Source organism: Calliopsis andreniformis, chromosome 3 (assembly GCF_051401765.1).
Source record: "Calliopsis andreniformis isolate RMS-2024a chromosome 3, iyCalAndr_principal, whole genome shotgun sequence".
Taxonomy (NCBI): Eukaryota; Metazoa; Arthropoda; class Insecta; order Hymenoptera; family Andrenidae; genus Calliopsis; species Calliopsis andreniformis.
The window spans coordinates 28,035,531-28,062,750 of NC_135064.1; the positions used below are offsets into that span (position 1 = coordinate 28,035,531).

At 34.9% G+C, this 27,220-nt stretch overlaps 4 protein-coding genes across 6 annotated transcripts; 2 read left to right on the top strand and 2 right to left on the bottom strand.

Moving 5' to 3' along the window:
• Positions 1 to 18: 18 nt before the first annotated feature.
• Fdx2 (Adrenodoxin-like protein 2, mitochondrial Ferredoxin 2) lies at positions 19 to 1,670 on the bottom strand. Its single transcript, XM_076374968.1, has 4 exons — positions 1,370 to 1,670; positions 954 to 1,066; positions 739 to 871; positions 19 to 405 (listed from the first exon to the last, which is right to left on the bottom strand). Exons 1-4 carry the CDS (start codon positions 1,516 to 1,518, stop codon positions 315 to 317), a joined length of 486 nt encoding a protein of 161 aa, XP_076231083.1. The 5' UTR covers positions 1,519 to 1,670; the 3' UTR covers positions 19 to 314.
• Positions 1,671 to 1,824: 154 nt separating this feature from the next.
• On the top strand, positions 1,825 to 3,809 carry Smn (survival motor neuron). 2 transcript variants are annotated; one of them, XM_076393282.1, is made up of 6 exons: positions 1,825 to 2,126; positions 2,286 to 2,450; positions 2,598 to 2,712; positions 2,828 to 3,113; positions 3,227 to 3,297; positions 3,362 to 3,809. In XM_076393282.1, the coding sequence occupies exons 1-6, from the start codon at positions 2,091 to 2,093 to the stop codon at positions 3,418 to 3,420; spliced, it is 732 nt and encodes a 243-aa protein (XP_076249397.1). In that variant the 5' UTR covers positions 1,825 to 2,090; the 3' UTR covers positions 3,421 to 3,809. The 2 variants fall into 2 exon arrangements, with proteins under 2 accessions (XP_076249397.1, XP_076249396.1); XM_076393281.1 differs by having other exon boundaries at positions 1,837 to 2,126; positions 2,286 to 2,468; positions 3,362 to 3,804.
• Positions 3,712 to 6,047, bottom strand: LOC143177370 (katanin p60 ATPase-containing subunit A-like 2). Its single transcript, XM_076375244.1, has 7 exons — positions 5,806 to 6,047; positions 5,517 to 5,672; positions 5,130 to 5,409; positions 4,839 to 5,007; positions 4,654 to 4,766; positions 4,386 to 4,585; positions 3,712 to 4,209 (listed from the first exon to the last, which is right to left on the bottom strand). The coding sequence occupies exons 1-7, from the start codon at positions 6,045 to 6,047 to the stop codon at positions 3,729 to 3,731; spliced, it is 1,641 nt and encodes a 546-aa protein (XP_076231359.1). The 3' UTR covers positions 3,712 to 3,728.
• Positions 6,048 to 8,855: 2,808 nt separating this feature from the next.
• On the top strand, positions 8,856 to 22,203 carry LOC143177547 (uncharacterized). Of its 2 annotated transcripts, XR_013001591.1 has the most exons (5): positions 8,856 to 8,993; positions 13,458 to 13,664; positions 14,201 to 14,349; positions 20,396 to 20,660; positions 22,064 to 22,203. XR_013001591.1 is itself a non-coding variant. In XM_076375519.1 (4 exons), the coding sequence occupies exons 2-4, from the start codon at positions 13,577 to 13,579 to the stop codon at positions 20,564 to 20,566; spliced, it is 408 nt and encodes a 135-aa protein (XP_076231634.1). In that variant the 5' UTR covers positions 8,856 to 8,993; positions 13,458 to 13,576; the 3' UTR covers positions 20,567 to 20,858. The 2 variants fall into 2 exon arrangements, 1 of the variants encoding a protein (XP_076231634.1); XM_076375519.1 differs by lacking the exon at positions 22,064 to 22,203 and having other exon boundaries at positions 20,396 to 20,858.
• Positions 22,204 to 27,220: the final 5,017 nt, after the last annotated feature.

Consider the following 27,220-nt stretch of genomic DNA (forward strand, 5'->3'; position numbering starts at 1 on the left):
ATATTTTTAATTAATAAGATACACGTATTATATACATAACAAAGATATGGTTTATATTTTGATTTTAATTTTGCAAATGAAGGTCTAGTCTCTCTGTGTTTGTACAAGTTTTATACAGTGGCAATGTACAAATGTCAAAACCTTAATGAGTAATTGCATACGTCTTGTCACTATGTATAAAGTATTGAAAATATTTTACAATGTATATCAGTCCTACATTACAGAATAAAATGTTTATTGTATAATTTTAATCCCAAAATTTCAATGATCATGATTAAGGTCAATATACAAATTTCTACAAATCTACAGCATAGTTATGCTCTTGCATCATTGATTGTTGCTGGCACTCTAACTTCAATTCCATCTAATTCTTTAGTCATTACTATTTGACAACCTAGACGTGACCTGAAATCAATAATTTCATGATAATAATATGTAGTTTGACGGATTATTTGATAGATAACAGGATTAGCAATTCAAGTTCCAACAATGTAAATTTGCAGGCAGAACATTAAGAAAATTTATTCAGTTTGCTGATTGTACTTTCATGAAATTCAATTTGAAACTAAAGTTCTATATAAAAGAAAGTTAGAAATATTCTTTCCTTAGACGAATTATTTACAGTATTAAATAGAAAGCTTCATTGTATGAAACAAATATACATTAAAAAAGAAGAAAATTTTATATTTTATTATTAAAAAAATAATAAATAAAATGACTTAATCACTTTCAACTTACGTATCTGTTAACTCATATGCAAGATCCAACATATCCAATTCTTCATCTGTAGGTTTGTCAGGAAGCGCATCATAAACTTCTTTTGAAAATATTAAATGACATGTACTACAAGTTAATGTCCCTTCACAGGCACCTACATAAATGAAATAAATTTTCTTCTAATCTTTATTTTTCTTGTATCCTTATTATAGATTACTGAAGTTAAGTAAATATACCATAACCATCTAAATCTATTTCATTGTTTACTACAATGTCCAAAATTGTATCTCCAATTTTTCCTTTTGCTTTGATTTTTTCTCCACTTGCTCTAACAAAAGTTATGTTTACTCTGAAAATAAGAATTATTTCTTCAAGTGTACAATTACATACATAATTTTGAATTTACATTTTATATGCTTCTTAAATTGTTAGATATTTTTAATGTATAAGAAAATATTTTGTTCTTTACTTCTAGCAATCATCTATTTTTGCTTCAAAAATAGAACTTCTAGTTCTAGAACTTTATTTTATTCTTTTCATCGCTGAAAAGTTATCGAATAATTTATTTTATGTTTACAAACTTGTCAGTGTTCTACATTAACATTAGACTGTGAAAGTATCTAATAGAAAAGTTGAAGAGTGGGCAACTTACTCCTGTTTTTCTGAAAGTGGTTGCGTAGTCGAGGCTGCTCTTATTGTCTGCAAAAGAGGTAACGTGGTGTCGGCCTTACATTTTGAATAATTTGAAACAACGCCGAAAATCGTTCTTGATAACCTTTGCAACCTGTTTACTAACGCCATTCCACTGTTAAAATAGCATAAATGTCACTATATGCTGCGAACCGATTACAAGAAGCATTAGCTATCTAACTGAATGTTTCGCATGAGAACTTTCACAACATTCTTCCTATACAGCACTGTTACAGTTCTCTACCTGAGAGGTTAACAAGTACCTAATCTCAACACACACAAACGCGATGTATGTCACAATGTCACCCATTAAAGCAGCACGTGCAAGCGTTTCTTTAACTTACCACAAGAGGACCAAAGTATGTTGATCCGTTCTCGCAAGCGCAAGTTTTGTGACATTCGTTTTAAAAAAAAACCAACAAGAACAGCTTTTACACTCTAATATCTTTTTCATGCATACACATACAACTTTTTGTAGCTTTTCAATTCATGTGAACGATTTTTCTACGTGTTCTAATATTATATTTCGGTCTAACATTATACATATATTTTTCTATGTTATATGTTGGCAGCAATGTTAGTACTACCATTGTTTACAATTATTCATAGTTGAAGAGATGTAAGAAATCAAATTTTTAAGAAAAAAATCTTCATACTCACTTAGATGAAATTATTCAAATAAAATGACGGATGACAATGTTCTTTACGTTCGGGGAAATGTATGTTCAAGTTCTTGATATTCAGGTTAAACAATTTGTAAACAGCATGTTTCTCATTGATATTTACAGTATTTTGTAAAAAGTCCTTATATTTCTGATTATAAAAAAGTTCGAAATACTGACATATATATATGTTATATATGTATTCCTTTCTGTCAGAGCACAAATCCAGAAAATGAAGATGTTTGGGATGATAGTGCATTAATAAAAGCATATGATAAAGCGGTGAATTTGGCCAAAGAAGAAGTTGCCAGGCGAATGGGTATGGAAATACAAAATCCGCTATCCAACCAAAAATCACAAAATTTTAAACAGTCTGGGCATGTGAGCAAACCAGATAAGGTCCTTAGTTGTAACAATATTAATAGTTTTATATATAAAAGTAGTTTTGTGCCTGTAAATTAAAAGTTTCAAGATGATTCTGTTTTTATTACTCATTCTGATGTTCATGATTTACATTTATATGCTTAGAAATGGATTGTTGGTTCTCCTTGTCGTGCAGTATATTCAGAGGATGGAGAAACTTATGAAGCTATAATATCAAAAATTTATGAGAATAGTGGGACTTGTATTGTGAAATTTGTAGGTAATGCTTTTGAATTAATTGTCCTCAACAATTATTATTTGAGATTAATATCTGAGAGTAATTTGTAAATATCCTATGGATTTCTAACAAATGATATTTATTTCCATGGTTTTAGGATATGGTAATACAGAAAAGGTGGAATTGAGCTCTCTTTTAGAATCAGAAGGTTTGCAAAGTCAAATAGCTCAACAAAAAAATGCTTTGGCAGAAAAGAATCCTGAAACTGATGAAACAAATTTTTGTGCAAATGTCAACTCAAAAAAATTCAATGGAGAAAAAATGGATTGTGAATCGGAAGAAACAAAACCATATAAGCATTATTTTATGCCTGGAACATCCTTTAGTTCAATGGTAGATATGATACCACCTGCACCTCCTTTACCACCACAGCTAATGGCTAAGTAAGCATGAGTTACTTAATTTTGCATTAGTCGGTTTGGTACTCAACTTTTTATATGTTGTAGTTATTAATTTTAATTAAATAAAAACAAAAAATTTAAGCAAGGATTGTTAGACTTCCAGATAATGATGCAGATGCACTTTCAAGTATGCTAATGTCATGGTATATTAGCGGTTTTCATACAGGTAATTATCTTACACTTGTTTCATTAAAATTATATTTCTAATTGTTGGTATTGTTCTTCCGTAGGTTATTACCATGGCTTGAAACAAACAAGAAGTAATCAGGAGAAGAGAACAAATTGCTGATTGTATAATTTTTTTTTTTTACTTAAAAAATAATACAATTTTCATATAACAGTTCAGTAGTAATAGATTTATTTAGAAACATTTATTGTGCTTATCTTCTTATTGTCAATTACTATTCTATGAGTAGTGATTAAATTTAATTAATTTTACTTATGTAGTTAGATCATAATATTTTTACACAAAACAAATTGCACAAACTTCGCTTCAATTAACTTAAACTCTTCACCATAAGCCGAAGTTTATTATTATAAAGTGAAGAATTATTAAATTTTTATTTTTTTAAATTAGAAATTAGTTTTTAAATTAACTTAAAATAAACTCATTATACCTTCTACTTTTGCAACACTTGTACCTTGCCCTTGTGCATTTGCTCTTTTTGCTTTTTCTTGATTTTGTTCTTTATTTTCTTCATTGTATTCACCAATTAAACATTTATGGAAATTGTCATATCTCTTGAGAAGATGTTTGGTTGATGGTTTAATATTTTGAAGTGCTGTTTTCAAGTATTCTATGTCTGTTATTTCGTAATTCACATCTAATACAGATGTCTTTTTACTTTCAATGAGTTTCCAAGTTGGATAAATTTGCAATATCCATGCTTCTTTGCAAAGCATTTTTATGTCAGCACCAGAATAATCTTTTGTAGCTTCGACTATTTTCACTATATTATTAGAGGTTTTTAATTTATCAGAAACATAGTAGTTGAACATACTGAGTCGAGCGTGGGAATTAGGTAATTCTACGTAAATACGTTTTTCTAGGCGCCTTAATAAAGCCGCATCTATAGTCCTGTAAGTATAGGGTCACAACTGTAAATACTTTATTATTAAATAAAAAGCTTCTCCATTAAATAACTTTACAGTGATGCATATCATAAGTATTTTTTTTAGAATATAACAAACAAAAATTTCATTTGTAATAGATTGGTTTAGAAGTGAATGTCAGATATTTTTTCGTATATTTACCAAGGAACGTTAGTAGTAGCCAATAGTAAAATATTTGAATTTTCTATGGATACTAGTCCATCCAATCTAGCAAGAAGTTCTGCTCTAAATCTCCTTGCAGGTTCGGATACTGAGTCAATATTCCCTGTTGTGGAAATCCAATCTATTTCATCAATAAAGATAACAGTCGGCGATTGAGAGTAGGCAAGATCGAAAAGAACCTGTTTAATTCGAAGTGTAATTATTTTCAACAACGAATTAGCGTGACAAAGAAACGTAGTCAACTTACACGAATATACTTTTCAGAGTCCCCTCGCCATTTACTGACTAACGAGCTGGCTGTTATGTTGAAGAAAGTGCAATTGCATTCTGTTGCTACCGCCTTTGCCAACATCGTTTTACCTATTCATGAATTTCTCTTACCTCTTTTATTTTCCTCTTTAAAAGCATACTAAGGAACTATTTGTATCTTACCGGTACCGGGTGGCCCATAAAGTAGAATTCCCTGCCAAGGACTGAATTTACCTTGGAAAAAAACTGGGTAATTCAAAGGGTACACTGCAGCCTCCCTTACAGCGGCTTTGCACTTATCGAGTCCTATCACATCATCCCAGTGTACATTTAAATTTGTCAACACAATTTCCTACAGTAAAATATATTTCAGACTTAACAGTATAAAGGTATGAATTAATTTAATAAGTATGTGGAGAAAAAGAAAATTAATATCTTTTTACTTATTGAAAATTAAAAGCTTTTTATGCATACTTTAGAGATTATGTCGGCTATTTTTCGTAATTCAGAATCCGTTGGATAGAGATCTTCGATGATTTTTGATATGTTCGAGCGTATAGATCGTTTAGGTATCTCATTTATCGAAAGATGATTATCACTTTCAGAAGATAAAAGTGGTGTTATTGTCATTGCAAGATTGATATTATCCTTGGATGTGAAATTTGTTTGCTGTACGTTCTTTCCTTTTTCCGCGTCATTTTTGCTCATGTTTTTACTTTCGTGTGTGTTCTGCTTTTTAGTGGGACATTTCGTTCTAGAACATTTTATTCATTAGATGTAGAAGCTTGCAAATAAAGCTCGTTTTATAGTAACGATATTTACGATTATTACGAATTTATTAATTTAATAGTATTCGCTTACACTACATTTTTACAAAGAACAGGGTATCTGTTAAATTTTGTATAATAATAAGCATCATATTCCATAAGAATTATATCCAGATCGATATTATCGCAGATTTGAATATCATCGGATAATTGGGCTTCCGATGAAAGCATATCAGAAGACCTTGAGTATCTATAAAGAAAAAATCATTAATTTTCATATTAAAAGCAATAATTTAAAAGAACAAATTGGGGCTAAAGAAATAAAATGGAAATTAAAACGGAAAATTTTAATGAATTTAATGTGAAAATTTAAATTTATTTACCCATGATCTTGTAGGTATGTTGCAATGAGGTAAAGTAGATGTCGACGTCGCTCTTGGATTCGTTTTTGATCCTGATTTTTAAAAATAATAAAAAATAAATAAGTAAAAAGTAAAAAAATAAAAGAATTGAATTCATTGTTTTTTAATTGATTTTCATTAGAGAAAATCAATACACAAGTGAATAAGCATTCAATAAAGACCTGTTTCCATTTGTTTCCATAGAGTTCTAAATATAGTACCATTTATTACAAAATTATGCATACTTGAACTTGGAAAAATGTAGAGATTAACATTCATGAAAGGATTGAAGCTTTTCGCTTACTTTTTCTCGTAGATTATGGTGTACTGAGCTTCCCTCAAGTGTTAGATTATTATACATGTTGCGGTCAATAAGCAAAATTCTACTTAAGTAGTTTCTGCATAACTGAAGCGTGCTTTAGCTTTCCGTGTCTGTCGATTGTCGGCCGATTGCTTGTTTGAAAAAGAACATGGCGTTGATTTAGGCGTTGCCATGGTAATTTCGATGTCACGTTTTCGTAGAGGGTTCGTTCTTCTTCGTTGAAAAACGGGGAGAAATATGAATTGTTGTGGAACCTCCACTATTGTACTTTTGATCAATTTTTTGCAAGAATGTTCTGTTTCTCAGGAATTGTTCATACTGTTCGCACTTTCCTTGCTGTTCCAATATTGCTGAATGGTATTAAAAAAGAATTTTGATAAGAACAGGAAGGAGAGAGTAAAGGAGTAAAAGGGAAAAGGCAAGATGATGCTTTTGCTGACGCAAACATCCACGATAAAGTTTCGACGATATATTTTTATTCGTATTCGCTTAGTGTGAATCCGGGGTAAGGTCGACGTCTTTCGGTCTTTGAAACTCTTTGTCGACGCAACTACTTACTTAGCCTCCGGACACTCTTTAATGTTGGACCTCACGGGGGATCTCAACTAACCTCGGGCCTTCTTGGAGTCTTCAGAACGATATTACCGGAAGACAAGACGATGTTTCCAGTAGAATTCCCATTCCACGTTCAAAGCCTAAGCGTTATTTTCCTCGAAAATGGTTTCCCTAGTTGCTTCGTCGCTTTGTTAACGCTTTAGCGAGAATGTCATCTCCCGTATATCTCCGTTTCACTGTAACAGAAACACTTTTCTTTCCTTTATTTTCTCTTTCCTCTCTCAATTACGTTTCTTGTGTGAAATTTTCTTTTTCTACTTATAAATCTCCAGCAAATAGTTCGATTTTACTAAGAACGCAATTTATAATTTTAACGTTTTTATTGTGCACAAATTGCACAACTAACTATTTTTAGAATAGAAAACCATTTTTAGAAGCAATCGGTGACAGAATATGAAAAGGTGAATGTTCTCTGATATCCTGATACAGGTGTTTGTGAACCTTAATCATAAACAAGTATCTCGACATGATAGTATTAGAAACGGATGAAGAGAAGATCGCGTTTCAAGAGCCATCCGTGGAAGTTCTTCATCGAGATAGTAGTGAAAATCTTAAACTTTTGCGGCAATCTCTCGACGAATTGGCAACCTTCCATCTACTGACTGACATTCTGCAGTATCTATCTTCCGTGCATCGGAGATTGCATCCGCAGCACTTTTCATGTTACTGCTTCGAATGTAATAATACGATTTTTGTTACACAACAATTGTCTCCTTATCGATGTGGTTTTGGTTGTACTGAATCAGAAGTTTCTAAACCAATAAAAACTCATTGTGATAAATGTTTTGTAGAATAGTTAATCATAAAACATAGATGTTAAAGTATATTTACATCATTTTGTATTTAATTTTTGCTGAACTAACAAGAAGCAAAGTTTATAAATTATAGATCAAGTATGTAAGAACAATTTGACATCGAAATTTAATACGGTTTTGACCACGTTCACTAATATTTGATACAATGCGTCTACATGAATGAATGTATGTTGTCCGAGTATTAAATTATTACCGTCACCGCTGGTTAGTGACGACCGGTTAAAATTGTTGCACCGTATTCTATTTCTGTTCCGAATATTTTGTCGTCAACTTTCATTTAATTTATTATCGTTTATACACGCCAAAGTTTCCATGGAATAACGGAGTATTCAAATTCATAGACTTAATGTCATTCATTAAGCATGAATTTCCAAGCATGAAACTATTAAATTCAAAACAGATTAATAACCATAAGACAAGTCGTTTTATGATTCTATAATTTGCATCTGCATACAAATTTTAGCTACCACTAACTACCATATCACACACCCGTGAAAAACGTGTTTCAACTTAAAAAGGTATCTAAATTTTTCAGGAGAAGCGATAAAAATTAAAATTCAGAAACAATGGTCAAATTCATGTTCCTATTTTTTATTCATATTTACCTTTTGACAATCGTTTCTTGTTATTGGACAATTTTTAGAATTTTCTAATTCACATAAAATTGATTGCATTCGAATTCTTTCTATTGCTGTCGAAGTACAGCTAATACAGTCTTAGCAATCAATAGAAGGATAATTACGAAACCTCTTCATGAATTTAAATCAGAAAATGAAAAAATCGAGTTTCTCAAGTTGTGACACTGTCCTTGCGGGTGTCCGGCCGATGTATTTGATTCTTTCAGACTTCTTTACATTTCTGTATGTATATGTACATGTGTAAGATACGCACAAAGTGTTACCGCGCGGTTTCTCGGAGAATCCCGCGCACAGTACATATTGCTACCGCGGCGATATCTCAAGTTTCGGCGGGGAGGCGAATAGCCCGGTGGTTGCAGGTGCATCGGCTGCACCGGTGCGTTGCAGCCGTCGGGGCTGGCTTTGACGCCGTGCCGAGGAGAGGCGCAGAACGTGTTCGATCGACCCGCGAACGCGGCCCATGCTCACTGCGACAGAGTTCACTTCAGTCAGTTGCTGTTTGCTCATCGAGCGCATCGTGTCACAGAGCCGCGTCGTTCCTCCTCTTTCACGTCGCGAGCTCTCTCGTGACAGCCGGCCTACGATCAACTTATCTCCCAATCACGTTCAAAGCTATTGCTTCACTTTCCGTGACAGCGTTTTTCGAAATTCAGGCACGTCCTTGCGTTTCCTCGTTTTTTCGCGCCAAAAGATCGCTCCTTGCTTTTGGAAGAGTGGCTTCGACACATGGACCCTGATACACGAGGGATGAATGACGCGTCAGCGTGATGCACTTGCGAGGTAACTTGCACTTGTTTCTTTCCTAGCTTCTTTAATGCGCTTCAATCAAGTTTTTGAGAATCAGTAATAATCAAGTATGTTAGTCGCGTTGAGAAAATATGAATGTTTGTTATTAATGATTCACTTTGCTGACGCGAATGTTACGTGTTTTGTGGGATAGATTTTTTATTAGTACTTTTTTGAACAGTGCCGAAGTTAAGTCGAGGTAAGTGTCTGTGACGGCAATTAAAAGAATTAGGAAAAGATGAAAGGCCGAGGAAAGGATGCACGTTTTCGAGCATTCACTGATAACGCGTGGATTTACTGAGATCTGCAAACTTATTAAGTATTTAATGTTTGCAACATTCGGTGGCTCCTGATTCAAACAATAAAAAAGTAGCACCTGTTTCTATGTATTCTTTTGACAAATATCTCGTTTACTTATTTTCTTTCTATTTTTCCATTTTCTTTCAATTTATATTGAATTTATATTAATTTTACTTGTTGGAAGGAAAAGTCACACATGCTCTAATATTATTCCATAATAATGATATCAATTACGATACCAATTAAATTTTCGACCTACCGCTCATTGTCGCAGTGAATTAGTGTCGCTAAATGATCGACCTTAATCACTGAGTGCCAGCCACGGTTCAGTGATGCAGTTTTACATATGTCAGACATAGGAATTACTCGCGACAGAAGTTAGCCTTTATTAGTAATCGTGTTCAATTTATACTAAGGTTAGATGTCCGCAATTGGAAATGTTTTATTTGTTTGAAAATTGTGAATGTTTCTAATTAGAGAATTCTTTAATTAATCCGTTCAGAATTTAATCAAGAAATATTTTGATTGCCCATAGATTTCCTGTAAAATAAAATACTTCTCAGTAATAGATTTTGTCGTGTCCTATGAACTTTGTTGGAACAGGCAATTAACGTAGTATGTGAACTAGTTAATCAAGTAATAATAGTAGTTTACCGTAGACTGTAGCTCACTTTGGCAGATGGAAAGTGAGAAATAATTAGAATTTACAAAAGGTGTCATAACTTCCTTCCTGTTTATATAATAACTTTTCCAATGAATTTCTTCAATAGGTGGTTTTTGACCGCAATTATTTCCGTAAGTTAAAGCACTGCCATGACAGTATTGGCATTGACGTCAGCCTCTCAAAATTCCAGTATCGAGGTCAATTATTTGGGTTAAGAATTTTGTTTCCAAGATACTACAAGCAAGTTAAACAATATTCAAGATAGTGTGTTTTGGATCGAAATTTTTAATTTTAATTTTTTGTTATTGAAAACAAGGCGATATTCAATAAGTGTGCCAACATAATTACGTCTAAAGCTAACGGCAAATAATGTCAGTCGATTATAGACAAACTTGCGCTGTGAACGTGCAATATGTGAATAATAGAAGAGACGACTGCAATCACGCGAGCCTATGATGTCCTGCTCAACAGGGTATCAAACCGAGTGTACGAACTGTGACCACCCTTTTAAGTTCAAAGCACTCGCTCGTTCCAGTTAGTTTTATACAAGGTATCTTCTGAGTCACTAGACAAACGTTTTTCAAAAGGGTTGAAGAAATGTTTCAAATTAAAACGCGATGCTCACAAAGTAGGTCTATGATCTATCCCCATTATGGGAATTATTGTCGTTCAATATTAAAGTTGAATTTGTCCCTTAGGTAGCATGACTTCTTCTGTGCGTGTACGCGAACGAACTTGGCGTCATGTAATTCCATTTTTTAATGAAACGATAGATCAACGATTGCCGGCAATTTCCAGCGCGTTCCTATTCCCCCAGAGTAATTTATATTGTGCTAAGGGGTAGTTTATCGATCATATAGGGGTTATTGTCTTTGCAAGATCCTTTGATAGTCTTGAATGAAACGAAGGATTAATAACAATTTATGTGCGTAAATGGATATGGTACTTTTTTACTATAAGGATAGTAAAATTTAAAATTTAGAAGAAAGTATTTTATGAAAACATATGCAAAATCATAGGAAGATAAACCCTGTTAAATTTCTTACCTAATACTTTCATTCTAATTAAGTGACTCTGCGACATTTCATTAGCGTACTGACGTTGGTTAAACAGAAATAAATATCAGTTTTCATTCCAGGTTTAGCTTTAGCAGTAGGTATTATCAATGTGGTGCAAAAATAAAACGAGGTTGGTGATCCACTATTCCATATATGATATTGTCGACGTGCGAAGTTTTAAAATAGCCTATCAATATTGTAATAACTATTTTTATATATGACACAATAATAGAACATAATTACTTATGTTAGCTGGCTCTAAATGACAGTTATGCAGCATATTTGAAACATCCGCACTAGTTCAATGTATACTTCTCGTTCAGAAATGTTCAAGTTCGCACGCAATATCGCATTAACGTTTATGTCAGCATGTTATCGCATATCGATAGTTTTACAAGAATTTTTGCCAACATTTATAGGATTTATAGTGTTATGTAAATGTTAGCGTAACACCTACGACTTCGGTAAGTTGTCCACAAGCACGTTGTGTTTCTGCATCTGTTTTGCGAATCAATTTTAGTAAACGAACATGAGTTCTTCAGAAACATTCTTCCAAGATTCTTGCATTAAACTTATTTAAAAAAAAAAAAAAAAAAAAAGTTAATTAAATTGTCTGAATTCAAATCATAATTCAAGGTATTTAATCATGCACTTAAACGGTAAGCGAGGAAATGGTAAGAGAGAAATCTTTGAAACAGATTCTTAAAAGTAGCTAAAGAATTGTATGTACGTCTTAAATCCGGCTTGCGTCAGAATCTTCAACAAAAATGCTTCGAGGAAGATGAAAACGAGTGGCTAAATGCGATTTCTTTGGAGAGTTTTTTGTGTATATAATTCGTAAAGTAAAAAAAGATCTTTGGACTATGTACCTCTATTTTGTTACTTCTTATCTATACTTTCGCATTGTTTGTGAACACTGGAAGCTTTTGAGCGCTCCTAATATTATTCTGCATCTTTTACGATGAAAGAAGCAAAGCTTCTTGTATATCTTTCAAGGAATCGCAAAAACATCTGTTACTACATTTTGTGTAAAAAATTGCGTCTACACTACATAATATAACACGCTAGATAAAGAAATTATAAAATTTGTTCCTTTTATTCTTTTATTCTGCTAAAATAACATGATATATAACACGTTGCGTTTTTTGTGACATATAACATTTGACTTCTGTTTTTTTCTCTTGTTGGAAAAATTCTATGACGATTGATCGAATGAAAAGATAAATTTGTTTTGATACTTTCTGTAGAGCATATTCAGGGTTTTATTCCACTGAAACTATATCTTTAGTTTTGTCAGTTCAAAAGTCAGAAAAACATATTTTATTTTTATGAAGATCTAATCGGTCAGTGAAGCTAAGTCTTTTGAACAGTTTGTTCAATCGATTTGCTCGGGTTACAACGATGAATAGGAAGGTACAGTAGTGAAAGAAAAGAGAAACGGCGTTTGTTTAACCTATGTCGTAACGAGGGCATGTTGGTCTAAAAATAATGCAAACAGCTAATATTGGATGATCCATTCTTTCTTAAATATTTCATTAAATTAGTTGCTGTATCTGCATCGATGCTCTAGCTGCATCGCTTGAAGGCAAAATGTCGCGTTTACTGTCTGTTGAATTATTTCGTGCGGTGGATGTCATCGGCAAAAGTGTGGTAAGTAACCGTGCACGTGACGCTACGAAAACAACTGCAAATGCGTAGCTACATATTAAATGTGTCTGCAATTTGCTACTGGAGCAACTCCCGCGAAACATTTCCTCTCTGTTGATTTTACGCGAAGCATTTCGCGATGAAGGAAAGTTACCGATTTAGAACTGTAACGAGTTCAGTGTGCACTTATCAATCCGAAAGTTAAGTCGATATTCAAGTGTCATTCGGTTGGAATAGAGTTGTGCCTACTTGAAGGTATTGATGTTTCGGTGTACCTACTATTCGGTACTTGGAATAGTGAAGCAGCAACGTTAAGATAACTATAGATTACAGAGTATGGAACGAAGATTTATTCATATTTATTGCAATCAAGTGTGGGCGATAAAGTTAGGTTGATTATAAATTCATTTCTAGATTGAAGCTACGTCACTTCATGCGATTAATTAATCAGGAATAACCTTTACCCTTTCTAGTTGTAAATTTACGGATGTACATAGTACATATGTGTACGTGCATGAAATAGTTCATAGTCATTGTTCATGGAATATAACGCATATTACAAAGAAGCAAATGCTGCAATTAATATAAAATAGTTTTGTAGCTCTTATATTAGTATCAATTTAGCCTCAGAAGAATTTGAGCACTGATTTGAGTAATTCACAGACAATCAAATGGTTAAGGTCGTGTACGACGTAAGACAATTATTCCGCGTTAAGATCAATCATGAGAATCCCACGCGATATGAATCCAACAGTTACAAAAACGTGTTATTCTGATTTTCTGTCGTAGATACGATGCTCCAGGCTGCAGTGCGTAGACGGAGGTTGTTGGAATAGTCCGTGTTCCTCCATTCTTACCTCGAAGAATATTCGCTAGCTTCGTCCTTTTGTCGACGACGATCGAGAACCATGAAGAGATCTTCGAGTTTTCTCCACTCGAAGATCCTCGCTTGGATTTTCTGCTTGTTCGCCGTTCTTCTGCTTCCCTCGAGAACGAGTGAGTAGAATCGATACGACATGAAATTGGTACGAACTCCAATTCGCGATCGCGTAGAGTGTAGAGTGTAGATTCAGTAGAAATTTTCTAAAGCAAATGAAATGTTTTTCTAAGTTTCATCATTTTTAAACTTGATTCTTAGTTTGCAATTCTTTTTTAATTTTTATAGTCGACGATTACTAGCACTCATGCATCAAAAGTTTTGAAAAACCCAGTTCGTGATAATTGCAATAATTAGCTGCTACAACGACCTAGTGATTAAATTGATCAACTTTCCAACTTTCCTGATACTGCGCGAGTTTAAAGTATTCTGATACTTGTCATTTGATCGTTCCATAGTTAGGGTGTATTGAAGCTCAATGTAGAAACTTTTACTTTATCAAAAGCCAGAGTAGGTGACTTCACCTCGCGTCAACTTTGGCTCCGTAAAAGAATCGAATGGAAGTTGCCACTTGGTCGCTCCCACAGTTACGACGTGTGTTATACATCCGTAGAATCGACGGTGACCGAGCGATGTTAAACCTGGATCGTTTCAGGTGCCTTGGAGGAGAATTGTACAGACTTCCAGGGTGGCACCGTCCGACACGGTCTCCTGTATGTGCCAGGTCCTGCGGTTTGCAGTCTCTGTGTTTGCTACCATTCGGAACCAATGTGGTGTCAAGCCATCTATTGCACGCCACCCTATGTAAGTATATTCGCATGAACAAGTACTGAATCCTATCCTGCTCTTTCCTAACATTTTTCTCAACCACGAACGGGAAACAACAGGATTTCATGACCCACGTATCCTGAGGGAAACCTCGAGACTACTTGAAAGTCGCGTAACTTTAGAGCGGAATTTCGTTCGCGTTATTAAATCGTTGCATCGAATAAAGTTCATATACAGGGAGTTCTAAACTAGGATATAATTCATTCAGCTTTACAGCTTTTCTAAAGCGATGAAAATGTTTAAGGTGGTTATATTAACGAAAGCTGTCCTTTATTGTAAGTCTTAAAATGGATTATTTTCTCGGAAAATTACTTTTTATATAAAAATTTATAAATATGATTACCGAAAGATTCAAAAACGGTATCCCTATGCACGTATAAGAGTTTTTCCGTTTACTCGTTTACTTAAACTGTTCGTGAGAATATTTTATAATAATTGGAGTACCAAAGTTATTAAGAAGGATCGATATGTACGTATGACTGAGAACTGGGTTAACCATTTATTATTTACATCTACCTTTCTTTTACGTTCTCTTAAATTCTCATCATCTTTCGTTTAATCACGTTTTCTGAGTTCTACGATCTTCAAACTAAAAAGGCTTCACAGGTTTTGCATGTAAAATTAAAAAAAAAAGTGTAAATAAACACAATAAAGAGAAGGAACAGAGAAAATGATGTGTACAATACTATTTTCGTATTAGTAATATTTTAGAACCTGTGAATGGAATGCTACATTTCAATAATCATTTTTCATTTTTTACCAAGTACAATTTGAACGTTCTGATTTTGGAATATTTCGTTGCCTGTTGTCGCCTTTTATTTGTCGAGATGTTCAACGGGAATATATAGTAAATGGTGTATGCATGTATGTCGAAGGGCGAGGGAAAAAAGGGGAAAGAGAAAAAAATGTTGCTTGGAGCGTGACGAAATTGCACCGCATCGAAGCGCATAATCGATTACGCGACACGGATGCGGCTGGTGTAAATGATTTTAATGAGCTCGCTTTCACGAATGAAATTCCGAATCGTTGACGCCCCGTTCGGTAGGATTGCTCCGCAGCATCGAGTCGAGATTGTCCTAAAAATATCTCGAAATTAACGGGTCAATTACTCGTTTTTCGTCACAGAGGAAAGAAAGCCAGCATCTTGTCTTTAAATACTCAACGACTCTTCAGCTCTTTGGCTTTGCGAGATTGCTGGACAATTTAATTGAATTACGAATTAAGCCAGCCTGACTTTGGTAATAGTTATGCAAGACTATTCTTACTTAAGGATAAATTGAATCCGTCAAAGTAACATTAGCAAAATCTATAGATGTTTCTACGTGTGTGTGCTCGGCAGATACTATAATTGGTTTTAGGATGCAGATTTACTCCAAAATATTCTATCTGATGTTGTGTGTTATACTACCAAGAGTCAAATTTACTACTTTTTTGTCATTACTCGTAGACTGAGTAATGAGTTCCTTTCAGAAATTAATTACTGCTTACAGAAAATTGCATTATCGTTCGAACGTCTTCGAATTACGCCTGCGCCGATTATACTTAAGTGTTTCCGTTTCTGGCAATTCCCTTTAATAGAATAGTAGGTACAAGGTTCTATTGATATATACGCTGTTTCTTCGGAATCCTTATGTGATATTCATGAACAGCAAGGGAATTCGGTCATATTAATGATTCAGTAATAGAAGAGCGAGTTAACTTCGAGCAAAGCTCCTATCCAAAGAACTTGATTGATAAATGATCTTTCTAAGAAATTCGAATGGTTTCAAATATTTGAGGAAATATATAAATAGATTTCATTAGAATTAAAACAATTGTAAGTGGTGCATCGTGCAGCAAGACTGTTGCATTTTTCTTAGGTGCGCATTGGCATTTCTTCATGCGAGTGTATTTATTGAGCTAGTTTCGTTACCAAACAGAAACGATCTCTTCTTTTCCACAAAAACACATGGGGTGGTACCTGCGAAAGCTTTCCTCGAAATCAATAAAAGTAATCTAGCTATCAAACTTTCTATCTAAAGTGTCGCGCTCACGCGTGGATTTTGCATTTCAATTTTCTCCATTCGAATTTCGCGCAAGTAAATCGAATCTATTGGCTCCTGCGAAAGTAGTAACTTGAACAGCAAAATGTATTTTATGTTTGTGTAATAAATACGAGGTAGATATTCAAACGCAGTTGCAGTGTTATTAGAATTAATTTAGATGTACTTCCTACTAAATTTGTATATAAAGGAGGTAGGTTAAAATCTACTTTGGTTTCCGCCATACATATATCATCAGATTATTTCCATTGCCTAACTTCTCCATTCATCAAAGGGCCACTTGACAAACTTGGCTGGTTTGCATTTTACACTTTAATGGACGAACGAACGTTTCCTGAAGGAGCCATAACTTCCTTACACGCCTCGTTTATTAAAAATTATCTTCAATCGCACAGAACATTTGTCAGAGACGAAATGTTTCGCCGTTTCGTGCTGCGAGCGGCTTTTAGCCTCGATCAAAAACATGCTTGTATGTAATTATTCAAAATATCATGTTCCCGGCTGCGAAAATGGAAACCGTGTTTCGAGAAAACTTGCAAATGGATGTCCTGTTTTTCTGTGTAATTTGAAAGTTTAGATTTTGCATTCCAGGTTATCAATTTTACAAAGAGAATATCTTTAATTTCGGATGGTTTACTTTAATCGTGTTACACTTATGCCCATTTTAAGCGTTCCATTTAAATTATAAAAGTGAGATTGCAAAGTCCTTTTAATTTCTGGCCATGAAAGGCTTTCAGACGCGGAGATTCAAACTGAAAGCGGGGGAAATGAAGTCTGGAGTTTGAAATGGTGAAAAGGTCCAGCAGAGTCAACATTTTCGATTGCTTAATAAATGTTAATTAGAATTGCGAAACCTTTGAATCTCCTTGTAAACATTTAATTAATAAATGAAAGATTAAAGGGCTCTTTGTCTTTTCACTGATATGTTATTTTGTATTAATTGCTTTTTAATCATTTTTCACAAATCACTTAACAAGTGCATCTGTCGATTAGTTTTACTAGAGAAACTGTGAGAAGAAATCATTGTATATCTACGAATAAACGATTTGACCCAAATACAAATTCCCTTCTTTAAGCAGTAATCAGCCATTACGGTGTAAGCTTATTTTCTTCGGAGACCAATTAAAGAAGCTTTCCTGACCGAGAAGCTTTGGCGTCTCTATCGATGTTTCTGTAAATAGAAATCTAACTTATTTACGAATTGTCGTAACACGATTGGCGCCCTCGGTGACACGACCAATAATCGCTTTATTGAATTTTCACTTAATGTGACATGACTAAGTCCTTAACAAGATTTCTTTTCGTGTTTCTATAACTAGCAGATTTTCTGAGCTTTCGTCGCGAACAGGAAGTGTCTCGATATTTATACAAAAGTGGTATTTTTTGAAATCTTGTAAATATCTAAAAAAGTTCTTTTCAAAATTTGATTGCCACATTCAAATTTTATTTGAATTCTAATTTGTTTGCAATCGAAGATTTTAAATGAAACTTTATGTTTATATCATTATTTTTGTGGAAAAATTCGCAGGAAATCATGTAGCAAAGGTCAAAGTTAAATAACGTGGTATCGATTTTAACAAATACTGCGGAAAATTTGTATAAATGCTTTGTACTTCCAAAGAGTTTCCCATTTCTCAATCAAGTCGATGCTCGAATTCTGTTTTCAGTTAAAAGATTATATGTACGTAATAGAAGGGTACGCAATTTCATCACTCGTCACTCAAAATGATTGTCGTCGAAACATGAACACGATTGGTAGACGGGAATCGAGTTTGAGACGCAGTTCCCCGTGTTTGCGTGGAAAACGTGTAAGATCGATATGGCGCACACGCGGATTTTAGTAAGTTGTCAGGTAAAGTGTAACATTCATATTGAAGAAAAATTCAGTTTTTACAATACATTAGATACAACATTGTAATTTGAAAAATTGTACATTGTAATTTAAAAAATGTATAAAAAATTTGTATAGTCTGTAAGACAGTCTTTACATAAGTATCAGTTCAAACAACTCACGATCACAAATTCATTAAAAATACTAGAAGTTAAAAAAATGAGCACCTGCTACAAAACTAATTCCAGTTTATAAAAAATCATGCTCATGGTTTGCTTCTGCAGCAGACTTTTTTCATCCAGAGAAAAAAGTGACACAGATCTCTCTGTTAAGCCTAGCCGCGGCACCCTAACGTTAGCTCATATCTCGGCTGCTTGCAATCGTTAACTTCCGCCTAAACGCCTCGAATCACGTGGCACGCGCCCTGTTCCCGTTCCTCGATATTCAGGCCAGCGGTCCCTACTGGCTCGCATGCGACGAGTTTTATGCTAATTTCGTCGGCAATTACAATATCTTTGGACCGTTTACGAGAAAACGAGACTAGACCGTTGCGTGTGCCTCCGTGTCGACGCAAAACCCGTGATATTTGCACGATATCCACGGCGCTGGCCGATTTTGTTCAGCCGTATTCTTACTTGAGTCTTTCCGTGCCAGTTTCAACGAAAATAGAACGTGATATTGCGGCTCTACGCAATTTTCGCTGAAATCAAGTCAATTATAAAGTAATCTACTAAAAAATGTCACCTTCAGGATAGCAGCTAAATATACGGGGCATAGAAAAAGCATTACCCCATGACTCATCGATGCGTCACGCCGTCCCGAACGCGATATAAACTTAAATATGATCACAGTTCACCAAAAGAATACTCATTTATCCGTATATTCAAGAAGTCAGTACAAGTTTCACAGGATTACTAAGAGAAAAATCATTGTTTAGCTTTCCCTGATCCATGAGTGGGTGAAAGGGCTCTGAACGTGATAATATGTTTAACTATGTTCTAAAACATAGTCTCTAAATTTGTATATCTACGATTTTCTTCTGTACGCAACGTGTAGAAGGCACTCGAATTCCTCTAGGGGACAGGGGAGATCAATTTGTAACTATTTTCATGGAGTTGACAGCGATTAAAGGCACAATGAGATACGGAGGCCACTGCGGACGAGTTGCGCGAACTGCAGAGCAGCATCGAGAGGAATTGTCTGTGTCTTTTTCGGGGTGGGGAATAGGGACATGAGTCGCTGAAAGTAGGAATTCCCGTGGCGCGCCAGCGTCCATAGCTTGATTCGTTCCGTACATTTTTATTTTATTCTTTCATGGACTCTGACAATCCACCGTGGCCTGGGTATCCCTGGCTGAATACCGCGTTACAGCGTAAAGTGAAGTGCAGGCTTCGAGCCAAGTATTTGTAGGTGTCGATATGGGTTGCCTCTCGACTCCTCTCTTGAGGATCCGACGGCCTGAAAACATGCTCTTGGACTCGAGCGACTCGACATCGATATTTCGCCTCTGCAATAATGTGTGTCGAGCAAGCATCGGTGAATGGGCGTGTAAATACACTGATGAAGAGAGATGTGATTGATTCTTCCAGATTCCGTTTACAATGAATCTTTTACAGCGGTCGCTCCAATTCAAGCCATTGACGAGTAGTCAATATTTCTTCTCTTCAAGGTCTACACTTCTATATTTGATCGTGCTTTAGTATATGCAATACATGGGTAGAACTATATCTTCCATTCGTAGTATGAGTTATTATTCTGGACTTCTTGGATCTCTTCTCCTATAGCTGAAGATGTCTATAAACTTGAAGGAAATAGGTATATACTTCGCCCTATTAACTTCCATCGCATCTGCATTTCCATTTATACAGCTCTTACAACTGTCTTTAAAATTCCATAAATCCAATGAAATATGGCTCGAAGCAATTTCGAAAAGTTCCTACAAATTATCATTCATAGGAGGCACCTTTCCAATAAAAAGAAATTCATCTAGTCGTCATCGATTGTCTCTCGCATTCCATACTCCCGCTCGATCCTCTCTGTCCTTCCGTCATATTTCTCCATCCGATTCTATTCCACGCGGCCTGGATTCCCAGAGCGTTGAAGCGTCGTTGAATGGCAATTGATTGGCAATTGATCTTCTCTGCCACAGAAATGCAAGAGGTTTCGGGTAGGCGAGCGTTGCTGCGAGTTCGAGTGCCTGGACGATTCGGACGCGGAGTGGACCGGTCCGGATCTGATCATCGCCGCTGGATCGTCGAGGATCGAGGAGCAAGGAACCATCTGGTTGCTTGGCTTGTTCGCCCTCTTCAAAGCGCTCTAGTTTCTGCAACGGGGATCTACGGCGACGCGACGACGACACTCGGCCTCCGGGAACGTCGAAGACAGCGAACATGGACCACCAGGGATAGGGAAAGGTACGATGTAATCTGTAGGTGATGAAATGTCACGCTTAACCGGGGGATTACGCCTCGAGGAGGGACTTTAAGGAATGTGACGCGATTAGAGGAGTTCAATCTTTCAGACGATTTTCGTCCTAGTATGGAAGCTTCTCATCGTTGATTCATTCGTTCTCTGTGATTTAAATAAAACGTAGGCGTGTTTAAATAGCGCAACGGGTGTTCTATGATAATTTAAACCGAGAAAAATGTCGCATATTCAGGTTTTAATGTAGAGCCAAAAGATAGTAAAATATTTTTTCCTTAATACTATACTTTATTAACAATAGTAATAATATTTGAAAGAGATCTGAACGACACTGATTAAATCGAAAGAGTTATGTCTGAAGTGGCAGCGATGCTGATCGCAGTTAGTGAGGTGTCGTCTTTAGGAAACGACGCGACGCCTTCCTTCTTCGATGAAAGTTCTCGATAACGATGTTATCCTCGAGCAAACGAGGCATTTCATAGCCAACAGGCGATGACGTGGTGCATCGCCATCGAGAGAGTAAAATTAACCCTTCGTACCACAGGCTTAGGAGTCACGTTTCAGAAAGTTTTATTTTTTCATTCATACGAAAGCATAGATGTGATAACGAGGCAATGATAAATATTGAAGAAGCTTTAGGAGCATCCTTCCCTCAAAAGACTCTTTCGAGGTTGTTCCGAATTTTGCTAAATTTTGATCAAAGGGCTGAAAGGTTCGCTATATGTAGGTATATGTATGTATCGAGTTTGACGTCTTCATGATTCACTTCTTTTAAAATTTGATGTTCAAATTCACGATTAGATGGATTAACCCTTTTGAGATCCCTTTTTGGATAGACAATCGCATGACAGATAACTTTTACGTAGCGAGTTTAAAGTTGAGGACATATTTGCTGCGATTTTCTTCCGATTATCTTGACCCAGATTCAAAGTTTCATTCAAATATACTACAAAAGAATTGTGAGTTTTGGTGTTTGCCGTGATAAGAACGGACGTAGAATTGTATCTTGACGCGCTTAAAACTCGATTCACTTTGTGATGTTGGGAATTATTCTTCTCTGTCGGCGTGAATAAAGATAAACGCTGAGAATAGAGAGACGTGTTAGTCCTCGTTTACTTCGAGCGAATGAAATGCTTTAATTCTCAGCACAAATATACCTACATACATAATATTATGCCAGCGATAGACGAGTATTCACTTGGAACTCCATTTTTTGTCTAATCATAAACTAAATTTCATAACAATTATGATTTCCAAGAAATCTTATTTATTTATTTAACAGTTTGTTGATTAAAATTGTTGATACGGTGTTTTAATTAAGTTGATTACATTAATTATCGTACATTGTAGAAATTAATTGGTATAATTATTTTCTAGACTAATTATGTTATAGATTCGTGGAGAACTGCCACTGGTTACGGTTGCATTTCATATACCGCGAAATTATTCATATCACGCAATTAATCGAGCTCCACCCAGAACAGTGGTTCTCAATTCCCCGAGATATCTATTTATCGATTGTGCAATAGTTACTTTCAGAAAAAAATGTGAACAGTTTCAAGTGTTAATGTTAAATGAAATTTATATTTTTACGATATTAAAAAAAATCAGACCGTGTTGAATTGATGTAACTATCTGAATTAATTATTCAACTTTTTAATCGTCTTCTTTATTCTTATGTATCAAAGTTCGATTTTAATCATCATTTAGACGATAGAGCGCGTCAAGGGATGGAAAACCCGAAAGGAAAATTTGTGGATGGCAATGGAATCAGATTAATTTCATTTGCTCCATTAATTTCAAACAGTTTATCTATTTGTTCGGTGACCTACGCATTTCGGATGGCCGAACATATCATTCTCGACGAGAAGATGTTTTGAAAAGGAAGGGCATCTGCGATGACAGTATCGAACAATAATTATTACAGTAGTTTTCTAGAATCAAAGAAAATGATGCAAATGGATATAATGCGGTTGTGACAGGGACAAGTATCTCTGCAGTGAGTGTACACTCGGTTAATAAAGATAGTTGATCCTCAATTATGAGTATCTTGGCACAGCGAACCACCGACTTTATCGGAACGACCACAAGCGAAATAATACGTATTTTTTACGTGTACAAAGGTGTATATTAAGCGCTGAATATATAGAACTGTACATATCTGGGACTCCAAAAGGGAAGAGAGGCAAGATATTTAGTGAAAAAATAAGAAATGCAAGAGAATGATTAGAAATTACCATTGACGCCCCATGTTATTTATGTACCTACTCGAAATATTTAATTGATAGTCGCGCTCGAGCATTGGGTATCTTTGTTGAAATATTGATTGAGTATAGGCACATGCTCAAGAAAATTTAGTATAGTGTTTCCCTAAATACACACATTAGAGTTTTAAGAAAAGAGAGGGTTGCAGCGGACTCAATTTTAATATATAAAATATACATTCTTACGTCTACTTTAATTAAAATATCGTACTTCTTAATGAACATTTCCTTTTCGCGTTAGCAGTATCATTATCGACGGTAATGAGACGATTTCTTGGTGATTTGATAAGAGTTTCCGCGAACACGGTGTAGACACGTTATTGCTTGTTACATTTCTCTGTTCACTAACTATTAGGCTTCATTTATACTAATGGTCGTCGGTACAATCATGGTCAATCATAGAGCGCGATTGAGTACGTTGGTCCACGATGGCTCACGTGAAGAATGTGAATAATATTTGGCACTGTGTTCTGATTGAAATGGTAACAGTGTGAAACTGCAGACCTTGGACTCAATGGTTCTGAAAATTCAATGGCAGAACCTCCACTTAGAAATAGATGGATAATATAATTTAATTTTTGATAGCGACTATATTATATACGCATTAATATGTATGTATATTTTTAACTTCTGAAATATATGAACATCTTCCAATTATTTAAACACTCGTATAAAATAATTCAGTGTTATTGTATAGTTCAGAAAGGATTCTCACAGAAGAATCATGATTTAGTTGTTAGTGCATCAGAAATTGAGGATCGAACACAGCTCTACGATTGATCAAATTGTATTTGTATTACTATTAAACCACATTATTTCGGAGTGTCACATTATTAGTCACACAAGTGTGTAATACAGCATTAATATAGAAATCATTCCGTATAATCTTCTGGAAAAATTTTCTCTTATTTCCATATAACATGTTTAATTTAAATTTGCTTGGTTCGTATGAATATAATTTTTCGTCGTGGAAGAGAGAACATCGTTTCTGACTATATTAACCAGACAACGAATTTCATTTTTAACTGGACTGTTAAAGCTGACCTAACGAGAGAATAATCGCTTTTTTCGAAATCTCCAAAAATTTCCATTTTTCCGCGATGCATATTCGAGTAATTTAAATTACAGAAGGGATAAGGGGAGAATCATGCTTCAAAAGTGTATGTTAATAAGATATGAATTTCTCTTCGCGAGATGAACAATTTTTCTGTTGTAAATTACTAAATCTCCGCGCGTGCGATTCGCTAACATCGAAATTACATTAAAGTCGCTTTTAACGTATTTAATATTTTCTAATCGTAGAATTTCTATTTTCAAAAGGTTAGGGGTCCATAGAGTATAAAGAGAAATGTGAAATATTTTTTTGGAATTAACAGGGAAAAATGTTTCATATTTTTTTAACGCTCTGGGTATTATCTAGTTTTCTTTGCAAATGAGAGAGTAACACTGAAACTAATGAAGGAACAATTAGATTCTACGGTGCAGTTACGGAAACGGCGTCGTAGTTCGAGGGAACTGCACACAGACAAAGTTTTTGCGTTTTTCCTAGTCGCGGTCGGGACATTTCCCGCTCAATTCAACGTTTTTGCTTCGCAAAGATTTAGTCATTTTCACTACTGCACACATCAAGCATCCTTTTGCGCGTATATAGCGATTTTAATTCGTTCACACTCTGCGGCAAAGTAAAAAGCAAGGCCGTTAGACGGTGTCGCGAGTCTCAATGTTTTCGCATTCACAGCTCTGGAATTTATCCCTGCGTTTTTTGTCCTATTCCAACGTAAACGTTCCCTCATTAACTCGAATTCTGAAAATGTCACGCAATTCTTCAAAGAAAAAATAGATGTTAAACGTTTAAACCTAGTAGCTTTTAAACAAGTTCAGTTCCATTTATGTACGTTTTTATGCACTACACTATTTTTAGCATCAGATACGAACAAGTTGTTCAGATTGTTAAACACTGTTTCAAAAAACATTTATTGTATTAAGTAGTGTTTACATTTTTTTACGTGACAAAGGGGTTTTAACTTTTTGATTAATTATCCAGTACACGGGAATTCGTCGTATATGTTATTGGTGCTTAAAAAAACAGTTTGCTAGGAAAAGTATGATGAAAATCTACGGGCATCTATTAGCAGAGAAGAATATATTATACTCCGACATCCGTCCCCAAACAATTTATATTTTAAGACAATCTGAAACGTTTCTCGAGATCTATATAAGAATGTATGTACAGCAAAAAATGCATTTTGACCAAAATTCACTACTCTCGCGGAAGTATAATATTGCGTATTACAAGCATTGGAAGGATTATCGCAAATTGCTTTATCTCAGATTGCATAGAAAACTAGTAATCGAATTGCATTAACGCTTGTTTTCTTTATTTTTTTCCACTTAGAAATTTTAACATGTATACAAACAGAATCGCGGAACACATTTACCTCTAGCATTAAACATCGATTGTGATTAATATTGTAAATGTTTTCACGATATTAGTGGTTTTCTTACTCGTTGACTCTCTTCTGTCGAAATTCAATGTGTATTTGAATTTTATTTAGGGCGAATAAGATCTTATTATTCATGATAGAATGTTATTAGCGTCACTTTATTATGATGAACAGTAATCGAAATTATTTAATTAGTGTCATTATTAAAGAGTTTTCTCAAACGACGAACACTTATTTTAATTCATGTATAAGGTGACATTCTATTTGTAGTTAATCTTCATTTTTAAGAGACAATTTTATATGTTTTATAGATTTCTGCTTTTATTAGACACCACAGTTCTCCATGAATAAGTTAAGCGCAGCGCTATTTGCTAGTTAAAAGATTGAGATTGATCAAAGGAATTGCTATTAATTTAACTGTTCGTCGTACAGGGTACTAATTAATTGTTCCGAATGGAAGTGCATCGGACCAAATGCACTTTGAATACAATAGTTTAAATCCTTATCTTTTCGCTTACCATTTATTAAAACGGCAAAAAAGGAAACAAATATAAAGCAAATTGTGCGTGATTGTCAATTTCTTGCATTAACGCAACTTATAGTAAATTTAATCCTAATATAAAAGTTTCAAGTGATTATAAGATAGATTTTTCCTTTAACTTTTCGTTTTGGAAGGCATCTATCAAATCAGGTCAATCGTGTCAATACTATTTAGACCAACAGTGGTTTAAATCAAATTGACAATCACGCGTAACAGATTAACATCCAGGAATTCCAGTATGAACGTCAGAGCTCACCACGACAGAGGCTACGTTCGTTACGTATTTATAAAGAGCTGTCGATTCAATGGATGCTCGAGGTGAATTTGAATTGTAAATAGACGCATTGCAGATTTAAAGTGAAACCATCGATAAGGAACTAGAGGATACACTAGGGTTCGCTTCGAAACGAAATGATTGACTTTAAGACCAGTTGCGTACTGGCAACTTTGGTGGAATGATTATTTAGTTGCCTGGGATGGATCACGTACTGGCAATTTTCTACTTAAGTAGGTGTCGCACTTAAGATTGCTGCAATTGATACATATCCCCGAAAGTGACGCGGTTCGCAATAAATTTAGAACAAGGATTGTTCAAGGGAACACAACAATTACGGGTCGCTTCACTTTTGGGACATTCTGATATCCTTCGAGGACGATTGTCGCTCGAATCGATTGCTTTTTTTCGGAAAAGTTTCTGGCAAAGAACGTAACGCGTGCAATAAAAACAACAGGCAAAGGCAACGAATAAATTGTAATTTCTCAAAGTTTCGGGGAAAAGTTTGGCGACGTTTTGGCGGCCAGATCATTTCTGACCCCGATTCGTTAAAGCGAGCACCAAATGGATCGTTTATGTTTCTCTTACCTTCGTTGGAGAATAGCATGAACCTTCCTCGTTGGCGAGTAGCCGAAACGATTCCGCATTTTTAGCGCCATTGCATTTTTTCTCCTTTAACATTCCATCGAAACACTGTGTATTATACGATCAAGATTAATCGACCAATTTCTCTAAGCTTGTATTTTGAATTAATGTTTACTATGTAAAAAGAATTATTAATCTATTTCAATGTAAATATTTAGATGATAGATTTAATATTGCTATGATACGTAACTACCTTTGATTGTGATTACATCGTCTTATCATCGAGGGGCCTTTTATGTATGATTAATCATTCTAAATCCATTACAGAATATAATAATTTATTCGATCGATATTAAAGATATTTAAAAAACTATGAGTCAATGTCTATTACTTTGCCCTTACTTTAGAGTATCGTATACAGGTGAGTAAATTACAATATTCA

Excerpts from the sequence above, each read along its gene's own strand:
- Fdx2 (XM_076374968.1), bottom strand. The coding sequence starts at position 1,518 with ATGGCGTTAGTAAACAGGTTGCAAAGGTTATCAAGAACGATTTTCGGC. Across the intron at positions 1,067-1,369 it reads CCACTTTCAGAAAAACAGGA|AGTAAACATAACTTTTGTTA; the intron begins GTAAGTTGCCCA and ends TCTTATTTTCAG. Across the intron at positions 406-738 it reads GCATATGAGTTAACAGATAC|GTCACGTCTAGGTTGTCAAA; the intron begins GTAAGTTGAAAG and ends TATTGATTTCAG.
- Smn (XM_076393281.1), top strand. The coding sequence starts at position 2,091 with ATGACGGATGACAATGTTCTTTACGTTCGGGGAAAT. Across the intron at positions 2,469-2,597 it reads ATGTGAGCAAACCAGATAAG|AAATGGATTGTTGGTTCTCC; the intron begins GTCCTTAGTTGT and ends TTATATGCTTAG. Across the intron at positions 3,114-3,226 it reads CCACCACAGCTAATGGCTAA|ACTTCCAGATAATGATGCAG; the intron begins GTAAGCATGAGT and ends AAGGATTGTTAG.
- LOC143177547 (XM_076375519.1), top strand. The coding sequence starts at position 13,577 with ATGAAGAGATCTTCGAGTTTTCTCCACTCGAAGATCCTCGCTTGGATT. Across the intron at positions 13,665-14,200 it reads TCTGCTTCCCTCGAGAACGA|GTGCCTTGGAGGAGAATTGT; the intron begins GTGAGTAGAATC and ends GGATCGTTTCAG. Across the intron at positions 14,350-20,395 it reads TCTATTGCACGCCACCCTAT|AAATGCAAGAGGTTTCGGGT; the intron begins GTAAGTATATTC and ends TCTCTGCCACAG.
- LOC143177370 (XM_076375244.1), bottom strand. The coding sequence starts at position 6,047 with ATGGTACTATATTTAGAACTCTATGGAAACAAATGGAAACAGGTCTTT. Across the intron at positions 5,673-5,805 it reads ACATACCTACAAGATCATGG|ATACTCAAGGTCTTCTGATA; the intron begins GTAAATAAATTT and ends TTTTCTTTATAG. Across the intron at positions 4,586-4,653 it reads ACTCTGAAAAGTATATTCGT|GTTCTTTTCGATCTTGCCTA; the intron begins GTAAGTTGACTA and ends CGAATTAAACAG.